This window comes from Aedes albopictus, chromosome 3, assembly GCF_035046485.1.
Source record: "Aedes albopictus strain Foshan chromosome 3, AalbF5, whole genome shotgun sequence".
Taxonomy (NCBI): Eukaryota; Metazoa; Arthropoda; class Insecta; order Diptera; family Culicidae; genus Aedes; species Aedes albopictus.
The window spans coordinates 204,486,164-204,506,609 of record NC_085138.1 but is presented as its reverse complement, the minus strand read 5'-3'; the positions used below and the strand labels follow the sequence as shown (position 1 = coordinate 204,506,609).

The following is a 20,446-nucleotide window of genomic DNA, read 5'->3' as shown; positions in this document are numbered from 1 at the left end:
TGACAGATAAATTTCGGCAAGTTGTTTGGCTCTGTTTGTCCCTATTCGTTTTTCGAAAGTGGCAAATATTTTTGTTTGACCGGTACACCTTGGATAAAATTTAACTGTCAAAAGTGGTCAAATATTTGATATTGGTCAATGAGTGTCATTCTAGCTTTAAATAAACAAAACAAATTTAAATTCTGAAGATAGAATGAGAGTTCATTCGATAAAATGACAGTTCGTCCCAAAACGTGTTTTTTTTGCGTTTTTCTCATAAGTTGAAAAAAGGTCTGAGACTAGAAATCCTCTATATAGAGATGAGCGGAAGTTTTATATGACGATTCGACAACGCTGTTTGCTTTGTTTACAACTGCTTCCAACACTTGACACAAAGCTAGATGTTCAAACTTTTTGCGTGACTTTGTTGTAGTGCAAGTTGTTTTGTTTACAGTTACTAATTAATAGTCGAGCTTTATTTCCCGAAATTTTGGAAAAAATATAGCAGCGCAATCGAGCAAATATGAAATACATTGCAAAGAGTAGCGCTAATCATATCGGTAGAAGTGAATCAAGCAGTAGTAATAAAAGGATTTACTAGAAGAGAAGATACAAAAGTTTCTACATGAACATGAGTTCTTGAAAGCATAATTAATTAATTATTATCTTTTTACTACATTTTAATATGCCATCAATTCTTCGATATTAAAAATAAATTATAATTTGTTTAGTTCTGATTTCAATACCGTTCGAACGACGCATTCCTACAAACAATAAACATGTTCGTTAGGATAGGATTACTATCTAAGACCATATAACTAATGACGTGAAAGTACATATTGCCTAGGATATGCCGGAAAACTTTGTCGAAGATCGCAAATTGATCAGAGGCTTGTGAAAAAAGTTATTCGCTTGGCAATATAGACCAAAATTGAAATTTTATTATCGATGTTATTCCTTTACATGTTAATTGGCTTCTTCAGTGGTGTTGAGATAATTCCATATTCTGAATGTGCATGCCAAACTGAGCCGAAATCCAAATTTTCATCACTTTTGGAGGGAACCTATTTAAAAATCAATTTGAAATTTGTATGGGAGCGATTTACCGAATCACTCCTCGTCGAATTTTGTACTGAGCGGAGCTGTCAAGCAGTTGCCCAGCTGTCAAAAGGTGATTTCAAAAAATCTCTTTGAAATTGATTTTAGATACCAAAATAAAGTTCTACAAATCTGAAAAAAATCATTGCGGCTCAGAAAAAGGTGCTCTTTCGTTTAGAAATAAAAAATGATTGAATTTTTCTTAATTTAAAATCCCGATTGTTAAGGACCAATTGCTATATTTTTTTTCACAAGTGTCGAATCGCTTTGTGGTCTTCGACAAAGTTTTACGGCACATCCAAGGCAATACCATAAATTCAAGCCTTTTATGAGAAAATGCAAAAAAATAAGTTTACCCATACTCAATCCCATAAAAATTTCAACTGCAATGCGGAATGCGGAATACCAATCGCTCCCAAATGTTGCACAATTGTTCTGGACGCTAATGTGGTTCGAAAAAGGTGTGTTCTGGGATGATGCGATTAAATTCCAAATTTTCAATACAACGTTGCTCCACTCTAATGGGAACGTTACGCCAAGAAGAAGAAGATGTGTGCAAATTTATGTCGATGTATCCGTATCCTAGTAATCCTAACATTATAGAGATGTGCGGAGGCCAATTGTGAGCCAATCGAGCAGAGAGAACTGTCAAAGTGTGAGCCAAATGAACATGTTTATCGTTTGTTGAAAGGCGTGCTTGAACGGTATTGCAATCGACAGTAAACATATTACAAATATTTATTTTTATTATCGAGAATTTGATGGCATATGTAAATTTAGTACGAAGATAATATTTAATTAATTCTGCTTGTTGCTCATGTTCATGCAGAAACTTTTGTCGCTGCTCTTCTCGAAAAAACTTTCATCTTTGCTGCTTGATTCACTTCTGGCGATTTGATTCGCGCTATTCTTTGCAATGCATTTCAGATTTCTTCGATTGCGCTGTTATCTTTTTCCAAATTTGGAAAAAAAAAGTTCGAATATAATTAGCAAACGTAAACAAAACAACTTGCACCACAACAAAGTCACGCAAAAAGTTTGAACATCTAGCTTTGTGGCAAGTGATGGAAGCTGTTGTAAACAAACAGCGTTGCCGAATCGACATATGTAACTTCCGCTCATCTCTGTGTAGAGGATTTCTACCGTATCCCTCTTCTGTGTTTTTTTTTTGTATTTTGATATCGCCGGTTACATAGTTTACAAATAATTTCAGTCGCTTCTTGCTTATCAGAAAAAATGCGAAAGAGTAAGTTTTCCCATACAACATTCAATCGCAATGTGGAATATAGGACGCAACCAATCGCATCCAAATTTTGAATAGTTGTTTTGGGCGCCAATATGAATTGGGTTTTTAAATTAAGAATAATATATTGATTTTTTGATTTTATTCGAAAGAGCACCTTTTTATAAGCCAGTATGATTTTTTTCAGATTTTTAAAACTTTATTTTGATACCTAAATTCAATTACAAAAAGATTTTTTGAAATCACCTTTTGACAGCTGGGCAACTGCTTGACAGCTCCGCCCAGTACGAAATGCGACGAGGGGTGATTCGACAAATCGCTCCCATAAAAACTTTAAATCGATTTTTAAATAGGTTCCCGGGTACCAAAGTTCATGAAAATTTGGATTTCGGCTCAGTTTGGCATGTAGATTGTGAATATGGAATTATCCCAACACCACTAAAGAAGCCAATTGAAAACCATTTGTTCTGGGCTGTTACGATCATATCTTTTTGCATCTTATTGCTGACTGCACCCCAAATTGGACTGACACAATAGTGTGCACACACCTTCAAAGTGTGATTGAAGCGCAAGGACACGTCGGATCGAGTTGAGGTCTTCGGTGCACTTATTCCTTGTAAATGGAGGAATAAGTGCACCGAAGACGTCGAGACGATCCGATGCAAATGTGCACTTTTATCACACTTTTTAGGCGTACCAAAAAAAGTGTGATAGTCCAATTTGAGATGTAGTCTGCAATATATTATTATTCTTTCACTGTTACATTCGTACGGGGCTCCGAAGTGCTCGTACGAAGCAAATAATTGCGAATATCGACCGGAAAAGCAACACATTCGGGAAAATTTGAAATTCCATTTTGCGGGCCATTTCCTCCAGAACTGCATGTCAAATACGACAGCTAGTTTTCAATAAAATTATTAAAAAGGTAAATACTATTCAAAATGTGCTGCAGTTCAGAAAGCGACTACTTTCAATGTACCAGCAGTCACTCGTGTTCCAAAAGCCGCTCAATTCCTGATTTTTACAAATGGGACTGTTATGCGAGTGGGGGCAGTAGTCGCGTTCGGCAATTTTTACCAAAATCTCAAGTAATGAGCGGTTGGTATTTTTTTCTACTAATATTCAGTAAAAAAAATACCGAATTCAGATAAAATGTTGATGTGTACCGTCAGACGGGGTGACATTGGGCCTGCGGGTACCTTTGGGCCAAAAATGAAGAAAGTTGTTTCGCTCAAAAACTAACATTGACCTAAACGATGGATGTAACCTGTGTCAATCATACAGTGTTGAAAAAAATCATTGTTTAAGAAAAACTGATGTAAATTTCAACGTTAGGCGCCCATACTTACTCTCTAGAAGGGGTAAAATTAGGCTAAAATAAATTAAGTAATATCATTAAAATTTCTTTTTATTTGTGAATTTTAACTTAGGCTAATTCTTCACACAACACCAAAAATGTGTAACACTTACACATTCACAAAATCAGCTCCTGCGTCCGCAAAATCGTAAAATTGGCAAAAAAATTGTACGGCAATCTAGCTAGGTTTACTAGTGACCTGGTAAACAAGAAATATTGAAATTTCGCATCTAGAAGAGTGTACGAGCTGTTTTTTAGAATGTGTAACTGTTACTGTTGGAGATGACCAATCGATCAAATTTTGAGTGCAGATCGTCATTTTATTCTTCAAAATTGTAGATACTATTGAAAAAAAAATCGTCATATCTTCACCTTAAGGTGATAATATAGCGAAGCCACCCCATGAATTTTCAAGAGTGCAAATCCAATAAGTGCAATGCGTCATTTGGTGCTTCAGATATGCGCTTTTGATAATTCAAGGTTGTTTCACCTTAAAAATACGGACAACCATTCGTAGATATTCAGCTTCATGTAACGACATTTTAACATCCTAGATTTAAAGCGTTTGTTTGATGTATTAAGGATCTTCCTTTGGAATGATACGCTACGGTAATTTTCAAATTCTCGAGACTTTTCATGAGTTTAACCGATTATAGGGTCTGGGACCATTTGGGCAGGAGCATCTATTTTGGGCACTTTCTTCTATAACTTAGTCAATTTCAAACCGATTGACTTAAATTTTTGAACATGGCTAGATACTGTGCGTATGTAATCGTGTCTCAAAAATTAAGTCAATCGGTTCAACATTGACTGAGTTATAGCAGCAAGTGCCCAAAATAGGTGCTCCTACCCAAATGGTCCCAGACCCTAGTCTCTCTTTACCATTGATGCTTTAGCACTAAATCGAATAAGGTTTATGATAAATAAATACGATGTCCGAGTGCGCTGATATAATATTATGTTTCCAGTTCAAAACCGAATTAGCGACATTTTTTCTTTTACTTCCGCTGCTTTTGCCTTACGTTAAACACAATGTCGGAAGTGGGGCGCTGTATTGTACACCTGGGGCCTGTACTGCCGTGAATCGCAAGTCAGTCCCATCTGCATTTTGGACAAAAATGAGTTAATGGCCGTTTTCGACCTTTCTTAGGATGATCTTCCAGCTGCGTGAATAAAAATATATTGTTTGTTCAGTAAAATTAAAAAAACAACACCAAGTCAGATTGTCCCATAATGAAATGTAATCGCAAGTCAGTCCCATTACGAACTTTTGTATCCTGCAGTACAAAACTCAACACTGTTTTAGCCAGTTTTATATTTTTCACTGTTACGTTCCCACGTTTGAAACAATGTGTAAAAGTTTCATGATGATCGCATAAGTTTTCAATAGGAGACAATCAGTGAAGTACTAGATTGAAAGTAGTGAGCTGGATTTTTGTATGGTGAGATGATCGATTCTCCATTTCTGCAATGAAATGGTGTAAACAGCGTGGGTTATATGATTTCTTGCCTAATTTGATGCTGTTTGAGCAAAAGTTTGGGTAACTGTGTTGTTGAAGTTGCAAGAAATAAATAATACAACAACACAGTTACCCAAACTTTTGCTCAAACAGCATCAAATTAGGCAAGAAATCATATAACCCACGCTGTTTGCACCTTTTCATTGCAGAAATGGAGAATCGATCATCTCACCATACAAAAATCCAGCTCACTACTTTCAATCTAGTACTTCACTGATAGCCTCCTATTCATGGTGATTTTTTTAAGTTTCACATAGAAACCGAATTTGAAAACTTCAGAGTCCATTTTCTCAATGCCTACTTTTTGCAGATGGGACTGACTTACGATTCACGGCAGTATAGCATAATGAAAATTTTACTAATAATATTAGTCTTGTAGCTTGTAACTTATAATTTTCTGTTGCATAAAAATACTACAAGTACAAGTTACAAGTCCAATACTACAAGTCGGTTGGACTAATATTATTAGTAGAATTTACAAGTGTATGTTGCATAAACAAACTATAAGTATAAAATATTAGATATGACTTCCCGGGTAGAGGTGAATAACAAACCAATAACTAAAGAATAACATATTTTGTCGTCATATCTAAATTTGCAATTCTTTTGTTTTTTATGAATAGCTCAGGATGACACATGAATAACAAAATATGCTATCATTGTAAAACTTGTAATTGACGAGTTATTATCAAATAGTATAAAAACATAATAATAGCAAATGTTACTATCACACTATCCTGCCACAACATCAAAACAATAACATAATTTACCATCATATTAAAATATGTTATTATTTTGACATTCTTTTTGCTATTATTTTGTTATTACAATGGCAAAATCAGTTATTCTTTAGTTGTTATGTCATAGAAATTTAGTTATTATTTTTGTTATTTTAACTCTTATTTCAAACAAACTAATAGCAAATTTTGCCATTCAAACATTCTATTTTAATGGTAAAATTTGCTCTTCATTTGCCATTTCGCTCTACCCGGGTTGTACTTTTGATTACAAGTCTCAAATGTCTTGTAAAATAATTTACCAGTGAGTCAAAACTCAACCATCGCGCAACAATTACGACAATGTCGCCACCTGAATTTGTTGCGACATTCTACCCAACGCGACATAAGTTTGTCTCAACTTGAACAGAATAGGACAAAGATCGTGCACCACCTGTTTAGAGATTTTTGAGCCTTGAATTGTGATTTTCGAACGGTAACTTCGAGTTGGAAAACACTGCAACGCTGTTGAATATGGATCATCAAAAAGTTTCGATTTTTGGGTTAGTAATAATTGATTATTCACGAGTTGAAAAGTACGCAACAAATTCAGCTTCCGTTTTGTCTGCAACAAAAATTTTCGAGATCATGTCATTATCTGTTACCAGTTGGGATAAAAACTAATCACCGCGCCTTCTTTGTTGCTTGTTTTGTACCTATTTTGTCTGACAATTCTCTTCACTGGAGTTAGATTTAAAGTATTGCAGAAGTCATATTTAGTTTTGAATATATCGATTTACCATTTTGATGAACTCAAAAGATATTATTTATCTAACATGTCAACCTTAATTCCAGTTTTCGACGATTAAATTTGGCAGTATGTATTCGAAACTCATTGAAGAGAAAATTGCGTTGATGTACACTTTGTATCAAAAATATAATTTCTGCTGGGTCTCTCAAGTTCTCCAAAATTTCTACAATACCCATCTTTGTGTGGAGGTTCTTGGTAAAGTTATATATTATGGTCACTGCATAAGCACAGGTAAAGTTGCAGATGCGAAATAAATTTGAATCAATTGCTTGTATTGCGCATCATTAAGCTAATCAAGAGCTACAATATACATATACTAACTCGAATCGAGTTGCGACATATAAAAGTAGGTTAAAGCTCAATTTTTGCATCCCAGATCGCTTTGGATTTTAACAAGAAGCATAATACATGTTGCTAAATCTTTATACATTGTTTTTCAACCAGTACTATTAAATCTTTGGGACATTTTACTAAAAATCTAGGTACTTGCAGTGCCATACTTTGTAAAAAAATATTTCGTCAGAGCGGTCGAAAATTATCCAAACAGCACATGATTTTCTTCATCTATCGTATAAAGAATGCAAAACTTCGGCATAAACGAAGTTATTTCCGGATGTTACGCGGAAAATGCAGAATATAAACAAACATGAACTGCCATTTCAAATTAATAGTGAACTGTCGGATGAACTTTGACAGGTAAATGAACCAAAACAACTTGTATTTTCATGGTCACTAATATTACAAGTGCTAATAATATTAGTGGAAAATTGAGCCTTTATGCAACACAAATTATTAGCACTTATAATATTAGTACTTGTAACTTATAACTTGTAGCTAATATTATTAGCCCGATTATGCTACAGGGCCCTGGTACTCTATACAGCGCCCCACTTCCTACATAGTGTTTAACGCAAGGCAAAAGCAGCGGAAGTAAAAGAAAAAATGTCGCTAATTCGGTTTTGAACTGGAAACATAATACAATATGTACAATAAGCGCACCACTTTCGACACAGCGTTTCATGTACATCCGATTCTTTAATGCACGGGTCGGTTTTTGCAATAACTCAAACTTAAAATCAAAACTGAACACGTTGCTCAACATTTGTTTTTGTCGTGCTAAAAAAGGCAAATGATTGAAACAATTTATAAATATTTTGACAAATTATCAATGAACATTTTGAACAATCAAAATGAGAAGAAAACATTCTACCACATAATAGTTATTTATGTAACTAGCTGCAAAAAGTTGATTTTTTCAGTACGAGTCGTACATTTATCCAACGAGGCTTGCCGAGTTGGATGAATACGAAGAGTGCTGAAAGAATCGAGTTTTGAAACGAGTTCCATACAAAATTTTATGCAATGATTTTTTATAATGCAACTCATTTGAGTTGCATAATATTCATAATGCAACTCAAATGAGTTGCATTATGAAGATTATACAACTATTTTTCATTATGCAACTCATTTCAGTTGCATAATGAACCAGTTCGGAAAAAACGGCCATTATGATACTGAAATAAGTTATATAAAATTGAAATTATGATACTGAATTGCATAAATCAGATTTATTATATCAAACGCTTGATAATGTTTACACCATCATCGTACACATAACGTTCCATTTTCACTATGCAAAGATGTGCCTCATGTCATAGTACACGGTAAAAAATCTGCAGGCTCTGTTCAAGAGATAAATCCCTTAACTACTCATCATCCGTATCCACGTGATCAGAAGTCATTTACCTTTGATATCGTAATGCAGTTCACTTCGAAATGCTGTCAATGTTGACTTGGGAATCAAAACAAATCACCTGAGTCTAGTGATGATCATGGAGAAGTCAGCTGAAAATCACTTCGATTTGCACCAATGCTTAAGGACAGACTTGTTCAAGACTTGTTAGAATCCCAAAATGGCCGCCACAATGGCCAACTTTGGCACTTGTTCAAGATTTGGACACTGCTTAATTGTCAAACGATTACATGAACACTACACTTGGCCAAAACACAACGGAAAACCCAAATAATTCATTTTGAGTTTTTCCACTTATGATCAGGTTTCGATATGATCTACTCCAATGTGAATTGTAGGGCAGTTTAATAAATATTGAGGAAGTAGTTGATGTTCTTTTCTTATTTATATTAAATTGATATCGAATTGATTGTATAGTAGTTCCAATTTACCGTGTAATTTTTTTACCGTGTAGGCTGCGAGTTGAAAAAAATATATTTTCTTTTGGATGAAGTGGCAACGTACTCGTGATTTGTCCACGTGCAAATGTCGAAAAATGACTTTGTCGGCGTCGATGGTGTAGAGGTGAGCGTGGTTGCTAGTTGGCCGGAAAGAAGAAAAAGAAAAAATATTTTTCAGTAACCGTGGGAGTGTCTCAGTCAAAAATCTAAATTGCTGAAAAAAAGTTTTATCTAAATTATGTTCAAAGTTTCTTCGGCATATTAATTTTTAAATGAGACCTACGGTTTTGAAATTGATCGTAATTTGGCGGAGATATGGGCCTAAAAAAATACATGTTTTTGACCCCAAATTTTTTATTGCTAGTGTACATAGATGGATAACTCATTAGTGAAATTACGGAAAAAAAAAATCACTGCTCAGGTGAGATTCTGTTTCTTGGTAAATCTTCATGTGTTCTCATTCAAGATTGAGAAAAAAAACAACTCATGTAATAAAGAATCGGATGAGACAAAAAAATGAGAAGTAAAAAAGTAGAATACATATCGCTGTTCGGTTTAGTGCTTAGAGCGCCATTAATGATCATAATACCTAGGTGTTTCTCGCTCACTTTTAACCGTGGCGTGTTCAATGGACATCCATTCTACATGACAAACCAAATGTTGTTCACTAGCCCTTGTAATGATCGAATAATAGTTATTATTTATTTACAGCAACAAAAGGTTCAGGTAAAATTACGATTCCCCGAAAAACTTAACACTGTGTTGTCCAGTAATTAGAACATCTTAAACAAAGTATTATCAAAATGTGAATGTAATTTGAAATCAGCGCTTGAGTTTTGCACTACAGGTCGGACTCGATTATCCGAAGTCAGATTCTGATGCTTCTCAAGCATATATCTGGAAAACAGAATGCTCTATAAAGCTGAAATTAAGGCATTTTATCAAGCCAACTTTGATTAGTGATTTGTCAAAATTTCTGCTCTTTACAGCATTCCGTTTGCAAGATATAATTTTCGGAAGCGCTAGAACCCTACTCCGAATAATCGAGTCCGACCTGTATTACATTTTGAAAAATAATGCTAATATCGCTACACCCTCAGGCCAAGTCCATCAAAAACAGTGTCATACTTCAACGTCGAGCATCACCATTAACTAAACAATGTGTTTGTGTGCGGTTTCTCTTCAGCTACTTAGTATATTAGCTTTGTGAATTCATTAATAACTGTTTCCGTTAGTTTATGTGAGGTTTGAGTCATTGAAAGCCTGCTGATATCCCTTACAACGGCCTTACGGATTCCGGGAGCATATAATATGTAGCATGTTTTCTCAAGTTTTTTTTTATCATGATTAAACCATAATATCTACCGCACAGGCTTTTGAATGCGATAAAAGTATCCGTTACATAAAGTTCTCGTAAAAATTGTTCCGTTAGTCGCGCGGTTCGCCACCACCGCCAGCTGAGTACAGAAAGCAAGATGTTTTTTAAGGTGTTGTACAAAATATAACAGCGCGATCGCTCGAGGGTTAACAGCTTCAGGAGCAGTATTAGCAGTATATCTCCAAATTCGCTACATAACATTAGTAATTTCGAAATCTTCCTCCTGTTTGGCAACAACGGTTATCATACTAACAACCCATCTCTTCTTCAAACACAAAAGACACCCTGACGCTATTGACCTAAGCAGTTGAACTTTAACCGTTATGTGTCCGACAAACTTTTTGCTTTTTTCTACACCGTGCTTTTTAAATGGGCGCTGGGTACCCGGGTACCCTGTCGGCCACATAAGGGTTAATACGTCTATACTGCCGTGAATCGCAAGTCAGTCCCATATGTAAAAAGTAGGCATTGAGAAAATGGCCTCTGAAGTTTTCAAATTCGATTTCCATGCGAAACTCTAAAAAATCGCCATGAATTCAAAACTTTTGCGATCATCATGAAACTTTCACATATTGTTTCAAACGTGAATACGTAACAGTGAAAAATATAAAACTGGCTAAAATAGTGTTAGGATTTGTACCGGAGGGCGCACAAGTTCGTAATGGGACTGACTTGCGATTACATTTCATTATGGGACAATCTGACTTGGTGTTGTTTTTCAATTTTACTGAACAAACTATATATTTTTTTGTACGCAGCTGAAAGATCATCCGAAGAAAGCTCGAAAACGGTCATTAACTCATTTTTGCCCAAAATGCATATGGGACTGACTTGCGATTCACGGCAGTATATTGGAAATAAAAATGTTGTATCATTAGGGCGAAATACGTTAGATCGAACAATGTCATTAGGCGGAATGGGTCATTAAGCCGAATGAGTTCATAGCCAAGGGCGAGTAACCTATTTGAATGATTTGATTATGTTACCTCGCAAGAACAGCTTATTTTTAAAAGTAAGAAGAATCTGATAGAAAAACTATAGCAGTTCGAAAAAGAAAACCATCATTTACGAAGGAAATTAAAGTTTTGGCCTACTGGCCCATCCCAACTTGGACCTAGCGTACTTCAGCATAATGATCTGATACCAAGAACACCAAACCTCCATTTATCTTTGTTCAGTTTTTGGTTATTCTGATCGACAGCAAAGCTGTACGTATTTAGTGTCGGTCATACTCTAGGTCATTTCAATATGTAAAATTACTGGAATCGAGCTGGGTCAATTTATCCAGTTTATACGTAACGGCTTGATTTCATTAATTGATTTCTCATAGTGTATATACAACATTATACGTATTCAAAGCAGATTTCTTCATATTAATCGAGTAGTTTATAGTAGCGTTTTTATTTTGTTATATTTCCTACTAACACTAATGAATCAGACATCCTAATTGTGCAGCTGATTAACACTTGTTCTGTATTCGTTATAGGAATCCAACGATGTTAGCCAGACCAGCTCGCTCGACCCACAGCTGGAACGTCAGGTTGAAACCATCCGTAATCTGGTCGATTCTTACATGAAGATTGTCACAAAAACTACTCGCGACATGGTACCGAAGGCTATCATGATGCTCATCATCAACAATTGTAAGGACTTCATCAACGGAGAACTGTTGGCACACCTGTATGCCACCGGCGACCAGGTATGAAAAATTATTAACGGAGGAAATTAATATTTGAACTGATTGATATTTAATTACTACCAGGCATCGATGATGGAGGAGAGCCAAGAAGAAGCTCAAAAACGAGAAGAAATGCTTAGAATGTACCACGCTTGCAAGGAAGCTCTCAGGATCATTGGTATGTTATACATACGTTATTTGTATTTTCATGTTCCAGTTCATGTGTAGCAGGTTTTTGACATTGCCTCGATATGAAAATGCTTTCCATATTCTTTGTCACATACTCATACCAACAACTTTTATATTATTAGTGAAGCAAAAAATGTGACCGGATATCTTGAAATCAAATGCATGTTTTCACTTTACACAGCAGCTTCTAGTATAAAAAATCTGTACAAACTACCAAACACAAACAATCCCTACGTCTTATGTGTCACATTTCATTGTCGTTTTATCAATATTGTAAGTTTCTCGAGACACTTATTCCCGTGTAAAGATAATGTCGTCCGTCACCCACTAGTACACGGAGAGACGAAACTACCCAAAAGTGAGTTCTTTCCACCCAACTTCGGAGTTGCGTGCGTCAAGCCAATTTTGAGTTGATGGAATCGATATTTATCAACCCAACGGTTGTTCCCGCTTGCTTCCATGTGAAAAAATACCTAATTTTAAGTTTTTTTCGACTAGGTTGTAGAGTAAAGTGGGCAAAAGTTCGAGTGGAGCAAGAGTTTCTTTTGAAGTTTTTGAGCTCAATTCAAATTATTTCTTTCGGGTGTCAAGGTTGCTCGAATCCTGTTTGAAAAAGAGTGTTTCACTCCAAAAATTATGAAACTTGATCAATATTTCGAAAAGTTAAGACAAAATGTTGGTTTTTGATCAAAAAAATTGTAATAAGCGATGGTCCTTCCAACGCATGGAATGGAATTGTAATGATAATAATCGAATTCGATATTTTATTTTAGGGCGTAACTAGGTATATTTTGAAGGTGCTTTAGCATGTATAACTTTTTGCAAAAAAGATTTGGAAATCATATTTTACACATAGTGGGGCAAAAGTTCGAATTGTGGGGCAAGAGTTCGAGTCATGTGGCAACTTTAGGTAAAAACCTAAAATTCTTCAAAATGTCCATATTATCTCTAGAAATGATGGAATTAGTGAGAAAATTCGATTATGATTATAAAAAGTTGTTCTATCTGGATTTGGTGGAGGGTCGATTCAAATATGACGTCCATCATTTTTCCGGATTTTAAGACCCCCTTTCCCCCCATTGTCACGCTTTTTTGTATACCTTATACATGGCGTGTCACACTTTCTCAGACCCCCCCCCCCTCCTCCCTTAATGATGGACGTCATATTTGAACGACCCCAAACTACTATTTTTGGTGTAGTAAATTTGGGTAAAATCTAGATCGAACTTTAAAGTGTAGTCCAGTTCTAACATCAAATATTAGTTGGTTTTAGGTATTTATATTAGGTACCAAAGTCCTAACTGCCCATAACTGCATAATTGTAACATTTGCATTTTTTGCCAATACTGAGTTAATATCGGGGAACATCTCCCAATCATCAGTACTTTCATCCACCCAAACGAACTTTATAAGTTTGTTCTGCAAAATGTGAAACAAATACCAAGTCGTTTTGTCTCATTAGCTAAAATTAATTAATGTAACCGCATAACAGTCACACTAGAAATACACACTGGTGTCAAAGCCTAATATCAATCATATTTGGTTCTAATTATTTTTTTAACAATTCGCCCAGCATACAAGAAGAGCTGTAGAAAATTTCATTGCAAAAGGATGAATTTTAAATTATTAACAAATTTTTGAAATTTCGTATCGTCTCCATACTAGCGCATGTTGCAAACTTTAAACTCCATTTTCTCCAATGCCTACTTTTGTCGAATGTGACTGTTATGCAGTTATGGGCAGCTAAGGTTAATGCCAAATTTTCGCCTTAGCTGCACCGTTTCTGCAAATCCGTTACTGCAGAATTTGATCATCTAAGAACTGTGATATTTTAGAATTAGGCTTTTCTGTATTTCTCCTTTCCGTTAAGCAAATTCGAAGGTTTTTTGTACATTTTTCCTTATTCGTTTATTTTCAATGTTTGGCCCTAATGTGTTATACAGGGGATAGACAAAATGATCGGGACAGGCATAATTTTCACTTCTCAAAAAAAAATTCAAATAGCTGTAACTTTGCGAAAAGTGCATCAAATATTCTCAAATTTTCACTGTAAGTTTATCAACTTGTAGTGTATTTCATTTTCATTTATTTAGTTCACATCAAATTCATGATAATACTGAATCAACAATTTGCCGCCATAATACTCGATTTGCAGCTGCAGCTCTCCATCCTCGGTCACGTCCAACACTCGCCAGATCACGCTCCACCTGGTCCGCCCATCGTGCCCTCTGCGCTCCACGTCTTCTTGTACCAATCGGATGGTTAGCAAACACCAACTTTGCAGGGTTGTTGTCCGGCATTCTTGCAACATGCCCTGCCCACCGTATCCTTCCAGCTTTGGCCACTTTCTGGATACTGTGTTCGCCGTAAAGTGCAGCGAGCTCGTGGTTCATTCTTCTCCGCCACACACCGTTCTCCTGCACACCGCCGAAGATCGTCCTTAGCACGCGTCGCTCGAAAACTCCGAGTGCTTGCAGGTCCTCCTCGAGCATCGTCCATGTCTCGTGTCCGTAGAGAACCACCGGTCTTATTAACGTCTTGTACATATAAGACTTGTAGTGTATCAGTAGTCTAATTTTGGAAAAGATCAGGCTATTCTGCACGAAGTTATAAAGATTCTAGGAAAAGGTATAATTACCCGATAGCCAACTTTGAGCTGTTATATCTCCGGATTCAATGAACCGAATGCAATGAAATTCTGACCAATCATGACTTATATAATGAGCTATGAAAAACATTTGACATAACATAAAATTCTCAACGCGGAAGAAAATTATAACAATTAGAATATTTTTCTAATAAAACACCAAACTATCCAAAATTTCAACATCGTTTTAAAATTTAAGATACTTATTATAGTTCATTTAAATTCCCTGTAATTGAGTTGACTATAAATATGTTTTGAAGGAAAGTAACAACATAGCCGGCAATAAATTGAAAAAGTAATGGGATGCATATGAAAAATATACCAATTTACTAAAAAATCATAAAATAAATTAAATCGCTATAATTTTTTCGCTTGTTAAAAATTTGAAGTTTAGTCACACGTTTTACAGAGCTCATCATATAAGTCATAATTGGTCAGAATTTCATTGCATTTGGTTCATTGAATCCGGAGATATTACAGCTCAAAGTTGGCTATCGGATAATTATACCTTTTTCTAGAAACTTAATTACTTCGTGCTGAATAGCCCGATCTTTTCCAAAATTGGACTACTGATACATTACTAGTTGATCAACTTACAGTGAAAATTTGAGAATATTTGATTCACTTTTCAAAAAGTTACAGCAATTTGAAAATTTTATGAGATGTGAATTTCTGCCTGTCCCGATCATTTTGTCTATCCCCTGTATATGATTTTTGTTTATGTCACTGCTGTAAGGTATATCCAAATCTCAGTAATAGATAGTTAGTGGTCATTATACGTATGTTAAAGATAAAAGCAAATAAATAATAATAATAATATTACCAAAGTATCAAAATAGTGTGCTTCTTCTTCTTCTTCTTTATGGCTCTACGTCCCCACTGGGACTTGGCCTGCCTCGCATCAACTTTGTGTTCTTTGAGCATTTCCACAGTTATTAATTGAAGGGCCTTCTTTGCCTGCCATTGCATGAATTTGTATATTGTGAGGCAAGAACAATGATACACTATGCTCAGGGAGTCGAGAAAATTTTCCCGACAGGAACGGGAATCGAACCCGTCGTCTCCGGATTGGCGATCCATAGCCTTAACCACTGGGCTAACTGGAGACCCCAAAATAGTGTGCTGCGGTTAGCGAAATTCCACAAACACATGATTCGAACTTTTGCTCCAGTGGTGGGGCAAGAGTTCGAATAAGACACACACATACAAAAAATGTTGTATCGTAAAATTGAAAAGACATTTGGCGTAACTTTGTTCAGTAAAATTTTAGCTCATAGATGGTAGAATTACATCACGGTATTCATTTATTTTTATCTGATTTGGTTTTTTGAAAAAAAAAATCGAATTTTCAACTAGGGTCGAACTTTTGCCCACCTTACTCTATTCACTCAAATTTGAGTACTGTGCTAGAAACTCAGTGTTGGGTTGACGCACTCAACAGCAAAAGTTGGGCTGTTTCTCTCTTTACTCTCTGACAACAATAGAAAGAGTGTATGGAAAGGAAGATGAAAAAAAACTCAAAATTGAGTTTAAAAGTTCCTAATGTAAAGTTTTTCAATTTCTCCGTGTAGATGAAATTTCTATTATTAGACCGTGTACATTCGGTACATTCAAGTACTTTTGCTGGGAACAATTTTAGATTTTAGATGTAAAATCTAAATGCCTAAATTGTTAAAAGTTGTGGGAAGGGCAGGGTTATCTTCACGGTGCGGGAAATTTGGAATTGTACTTTTTGGGGCGTGTGGTACGTTCGGAGCTAAGATTGAGAGCAGCTTATATTTCAAGCAGCTTCAAAAACTGCAAATTTATTAAAAGATAATTAATTTAACAGTAAATGTTTACAATATAAACTATATTACGTTGTAGTATTAGTTCACGTAAAAATCTCCCAACAACAGTGCACAATTTCTTTGTTGTTCTGCCTTTCACGAACTAAAACGCACTGCTCATTGTACGCAATCTTCAATAGGCAGCTACTGTATCGAACGTCGCTCTTGCTTCAGGGTTGCCAGTTCCACAAAGAGCCTAACGTATAGGAACTATTCGCAACAGTACTTCAAAACCATTTCCATACCCTCTATAACTGTATGCATGAGGCCGTCCTTTACTTTGCAAAAACTGGAAATGTTAAAAGTTTGCTACTGGAAAATGATGTTTGGAAAAAAATACGTTATTCTACTAAAACTGATAATTTTGAGACCCTGAAGGGCCAAGAATGCGCTTAGAATTGCGATATCTACTCATTTTTGAGTGGACTACCAAACTATCAAAAAAAACAGCATTATTGATAATTTGTTTTTATATCCCGTAGGAAACCTATGTTGTTCAATAACTAAAAAAAAACGAGTAGAGTAGAAATATCGCAATTATAAACATATTTTAGGCCCTTTAGGGTCCTAAAATCGGCGATTTTAGTAGAATAGCGTATATTTTCAACGAAAAAGTTTCATGTTTTTAGTCCCATACAATTTTTCAGAATTTTAGGCCTCTTGAGGGACCACTTAGCCTTGAGATACGGGCTTCAAATTTTAACACGATCTTTTTTTTAGCTATCTGCAGTTTCTTATTTTGAAAAAAAAATGGAAATATTAAAAACTGACCATGATAATTTTCCAATAACGAACTTTTAACATTTCCATTTTTTTGCAAAATAAGGGACGGCGTTACTACATTCAAGAAGCGTTCTCATTGAAAACTCATATGCTATTATGTATTGTTTACTATGTTCTAACTACAATCTTCCCATTTAGGTGATGTTTCGATGGCAACCTTCTCGACACCTGTCCCACCTCCCGTGAAGAACGATTGGCTCTCGAGTGGCCTAGATAACCCCAGGCTGTCTCCTCCCAGCCCCGGTGGCCCGAGAAAAAATGTACCTGTACAACAGGTAACTTAACATCGATTAATTTGAACACTATTGGGTTATTTACTATTATAAAAAATACTTTCTTAATTACAGGGCTCGTTAGGATCAGCTGGTGCTCCAGCAGGTGCCGGACGCGGTCCGCCACCAGCTCCAACGAGCGCTAGGCCAGCTCCAGCCATTCCTAATAGACCCGGAGGAGGGGGTGCTCCTCCTCTACCGCAAGGTAGACCAGGCGGCCAAGCCCTTCCTGCACCTCTCATTCCATCGTAAGTACTTTTTTTCTAATAACTCATTGTATACCAGAGGAATATAATTCCTATGTTTTTGTTTAAACTGCATTTGTATAAGAGCAAAGCCTAGTTATGCAGTATGGCAGTAATTAGGGATCAATGTGTGATGTTAAACAAACATTCATGTCGTTTTTATTTTGTTTCTGCACTAGAAAATTGAAAACTGTGGCTCAAAATTTCTTTGTTGACGTGATTGAAACAATTTAAACAATTGCCAATTGGACAAATATTAAATGCTCAATTATCGCTGAATGGTTTTTGCCCTGGCTTTGAAAATTTTAAACAATCAGCATGAAAAGCAAATATATCTAAATCATAATTGAAATTATTATATCAAACAGGGATCGGAACACTCACTTGCAAACAGTTACATTCACTTGCTATTTGCTCAGTTCAGATGCGTGCTATCAAGAACAGGAATAAATTTCATACCAATTGATTTAAATTTTCGTATAAGGTTGGTTACTGTATGTATCTTACTAGTAATCCTACATTATAGAGATCTGCGGAGGCGGCTATGGTAAGCCAATCGTGCAGAAAGAACTGTCAAAGTGTGAGCCAAATGAACAGGCTGATCGTTCGTAAGAAGGCGTCGATTGAACGGTATTGCAATCCGAGCTAAATAAATTAAAATTATTTATTTTTAATATCGAGAAATTGACGGTATATGTAAGTTTAGTAAAAAGATAGAATTTAATTAATTCTGCTTTCAAAAGTATGACGAAACTTTTGTTGCTGCACTTCTCGAAAAAACTTTCATTGCTGCTTCTTGCTTCAGTTCTGCCGATATGTTTAGCTTAACACTTTACAATAAATTTCAGATTTCATCTATTGCTCCGCTATTTTTTCTCAAAATTATGAAAAAAAAATTTATTATAATTAGAAAATGTAAACAAAACAACTTGAACCACTACGAAGTCACGCACAAAGTTTGAACATCTAGCTTTGCAGCAAGTGTTGGCAGCTGATGTAAACAAAATGAACAGCGTTGCCGAATCGACATGTGTAACTTCCGCTTATCTCTATGTAGAGGATTTCTATATCTTACCGTATGTCATTAAGTTATTACCGTGGGGTGCCCTAATTTCGCGCGGGTCCAAATTTCGCTCACTGATAATATTCAGAGATCATAATCATGAAACTAATTGTGCAATTGGCTTCTTTAGCGGTGTTGGGATAATTCCATATTCTGAATTTGCATGCCAAACTAAGCCGAAATCCAAATTTACATCAATTTTAATGCCCGGGAACCTATTTAAATATCAATTTGAAGTTTATATGGGAGCGATTTGTTGAATCACCCCTCGTTGCATTTTGTACTGGGCGGAGCTGTCAAAAAGTTGCCTAGCTGTCAAAAGGTGATTTCGAAAAATCTCTGAAAGTGATTATAGGTATCAAAATAAAGTTCTAAAAATCTGAAAAAAATCATAGTGGCTCAGAAAAAGGTGCTCTTTCGTATAAAATCTAAAAATTAATACTTTTTTCAAAATTTAAAAACCCAATTGTCCAAATTTCACTTTAGCTTCACTATCTAAGTGAAATTTGGACAATTCAACAACTAGTTCTACGATTATGATATGTTCTCTAAATATTATCAATGAGCGAAATTTGGACCCGCGCAAAATTAGGGCACCCCACGGTAGCTATAAACTTGACTTAGTTATAGCGGCAGGTGCCCAAAATAGGTACACCTGCTCAAATGGTGCAAGACCCTATCTGTATGGAGGAATTCTATCCTATAATTTTATCTACAGTCACATCCGCATCCCGAATTCTTGACAAAGCTATGAAGCTACTCTCATCTACAAGGTAATTGTCCTCTAAAAGGCTATTATAAAACCACAAAGTAAAAGTCCTCCATAAACTGTTTTTGGATAACACGCTTCTGTATAATCATGAATTTGATTTGATGAAATGAAAATGAAATAGCACGCTTCTGGAGTGAGATAGTTGCAAGTGAATGTAACTCTTGGAAAATGACTGCTCCCATCCCTGATATAAGAGATAGTTTTCAGTTTGAATTAATATGTTTATGGTATCCTATAGCGCACAGCCCTGTTTTGCACATCAATTATTATCGTAAAAATTCATCAGTCAGACACAATGTCAGACTCAGTACATGTTTATGCCATTTGGATGATAGTTGTATGCATGACTCTGACGCTCTACACAACATGTTAAATTTGATCAACAAACATTCATCTTTTCTATGATTCACGCAGTAATCCTTTTTTGCCTTTTAAAAATTTGTGCAAAATTTCAAATATAGTGACTGGGTATTATCGGCATGTTTGTTCTCTTCGTCATGAGAGGTTTTTATTGACCAAATTGACTGAAACTTGGTCGTATGCAGCTATGCAGCTATGCAGCGTATGCAGCTTGGTTGGGGAGGATTTTAAGCCAACTGGTCGGCGTAAAGATAAGCGAAGGCATTCGATAACTTTGAACTTTTCGACGATATTTTGGTGTAGATGTTTCATT

The 20,446-nt window shown here is 35.7% G+C and overlaps 1 protein-coding gene across 4 annotated transcripts in view; it reads left to right on the top strand.

The window, feature by feature from the left end:
• The window catches only part of LOC109432839 (dynamin), a 78,564-nt gene that overhangs the window by 45,768 nt on the left and 12,350 nt on the right, over positions 1–20,446 (top strand). For 2 of the 4 annotated variants that reach the window (XM_062858661.1, XM_062858664.1), the window contains exons 11-15: positions 9,629–9,643; positions 11,782–11,994; positions 12,058–12,151; positions 17,560–17,696; positions 17,769–17,941. In XM_062858661.1, coding sequence (XP_062714645.1) covers positions 9,629–9,643; positions 11,782–11,994; positions 12,058–12,151; positions 17,560–17,696; positions 17,769–17,941 — 632 coding nt within the window. The remainder of the gene's footprint in view (positions 1–9,628; positions 9,644–11,781; positions 11,995–12,057; positions 12,152–17,559; positions 17,697–17,768; positions 17,942–20,446) is intronic. The other 2 variants (XM_062858663.1, XM_062858662.1) reach the window with 1 other exon arrangement.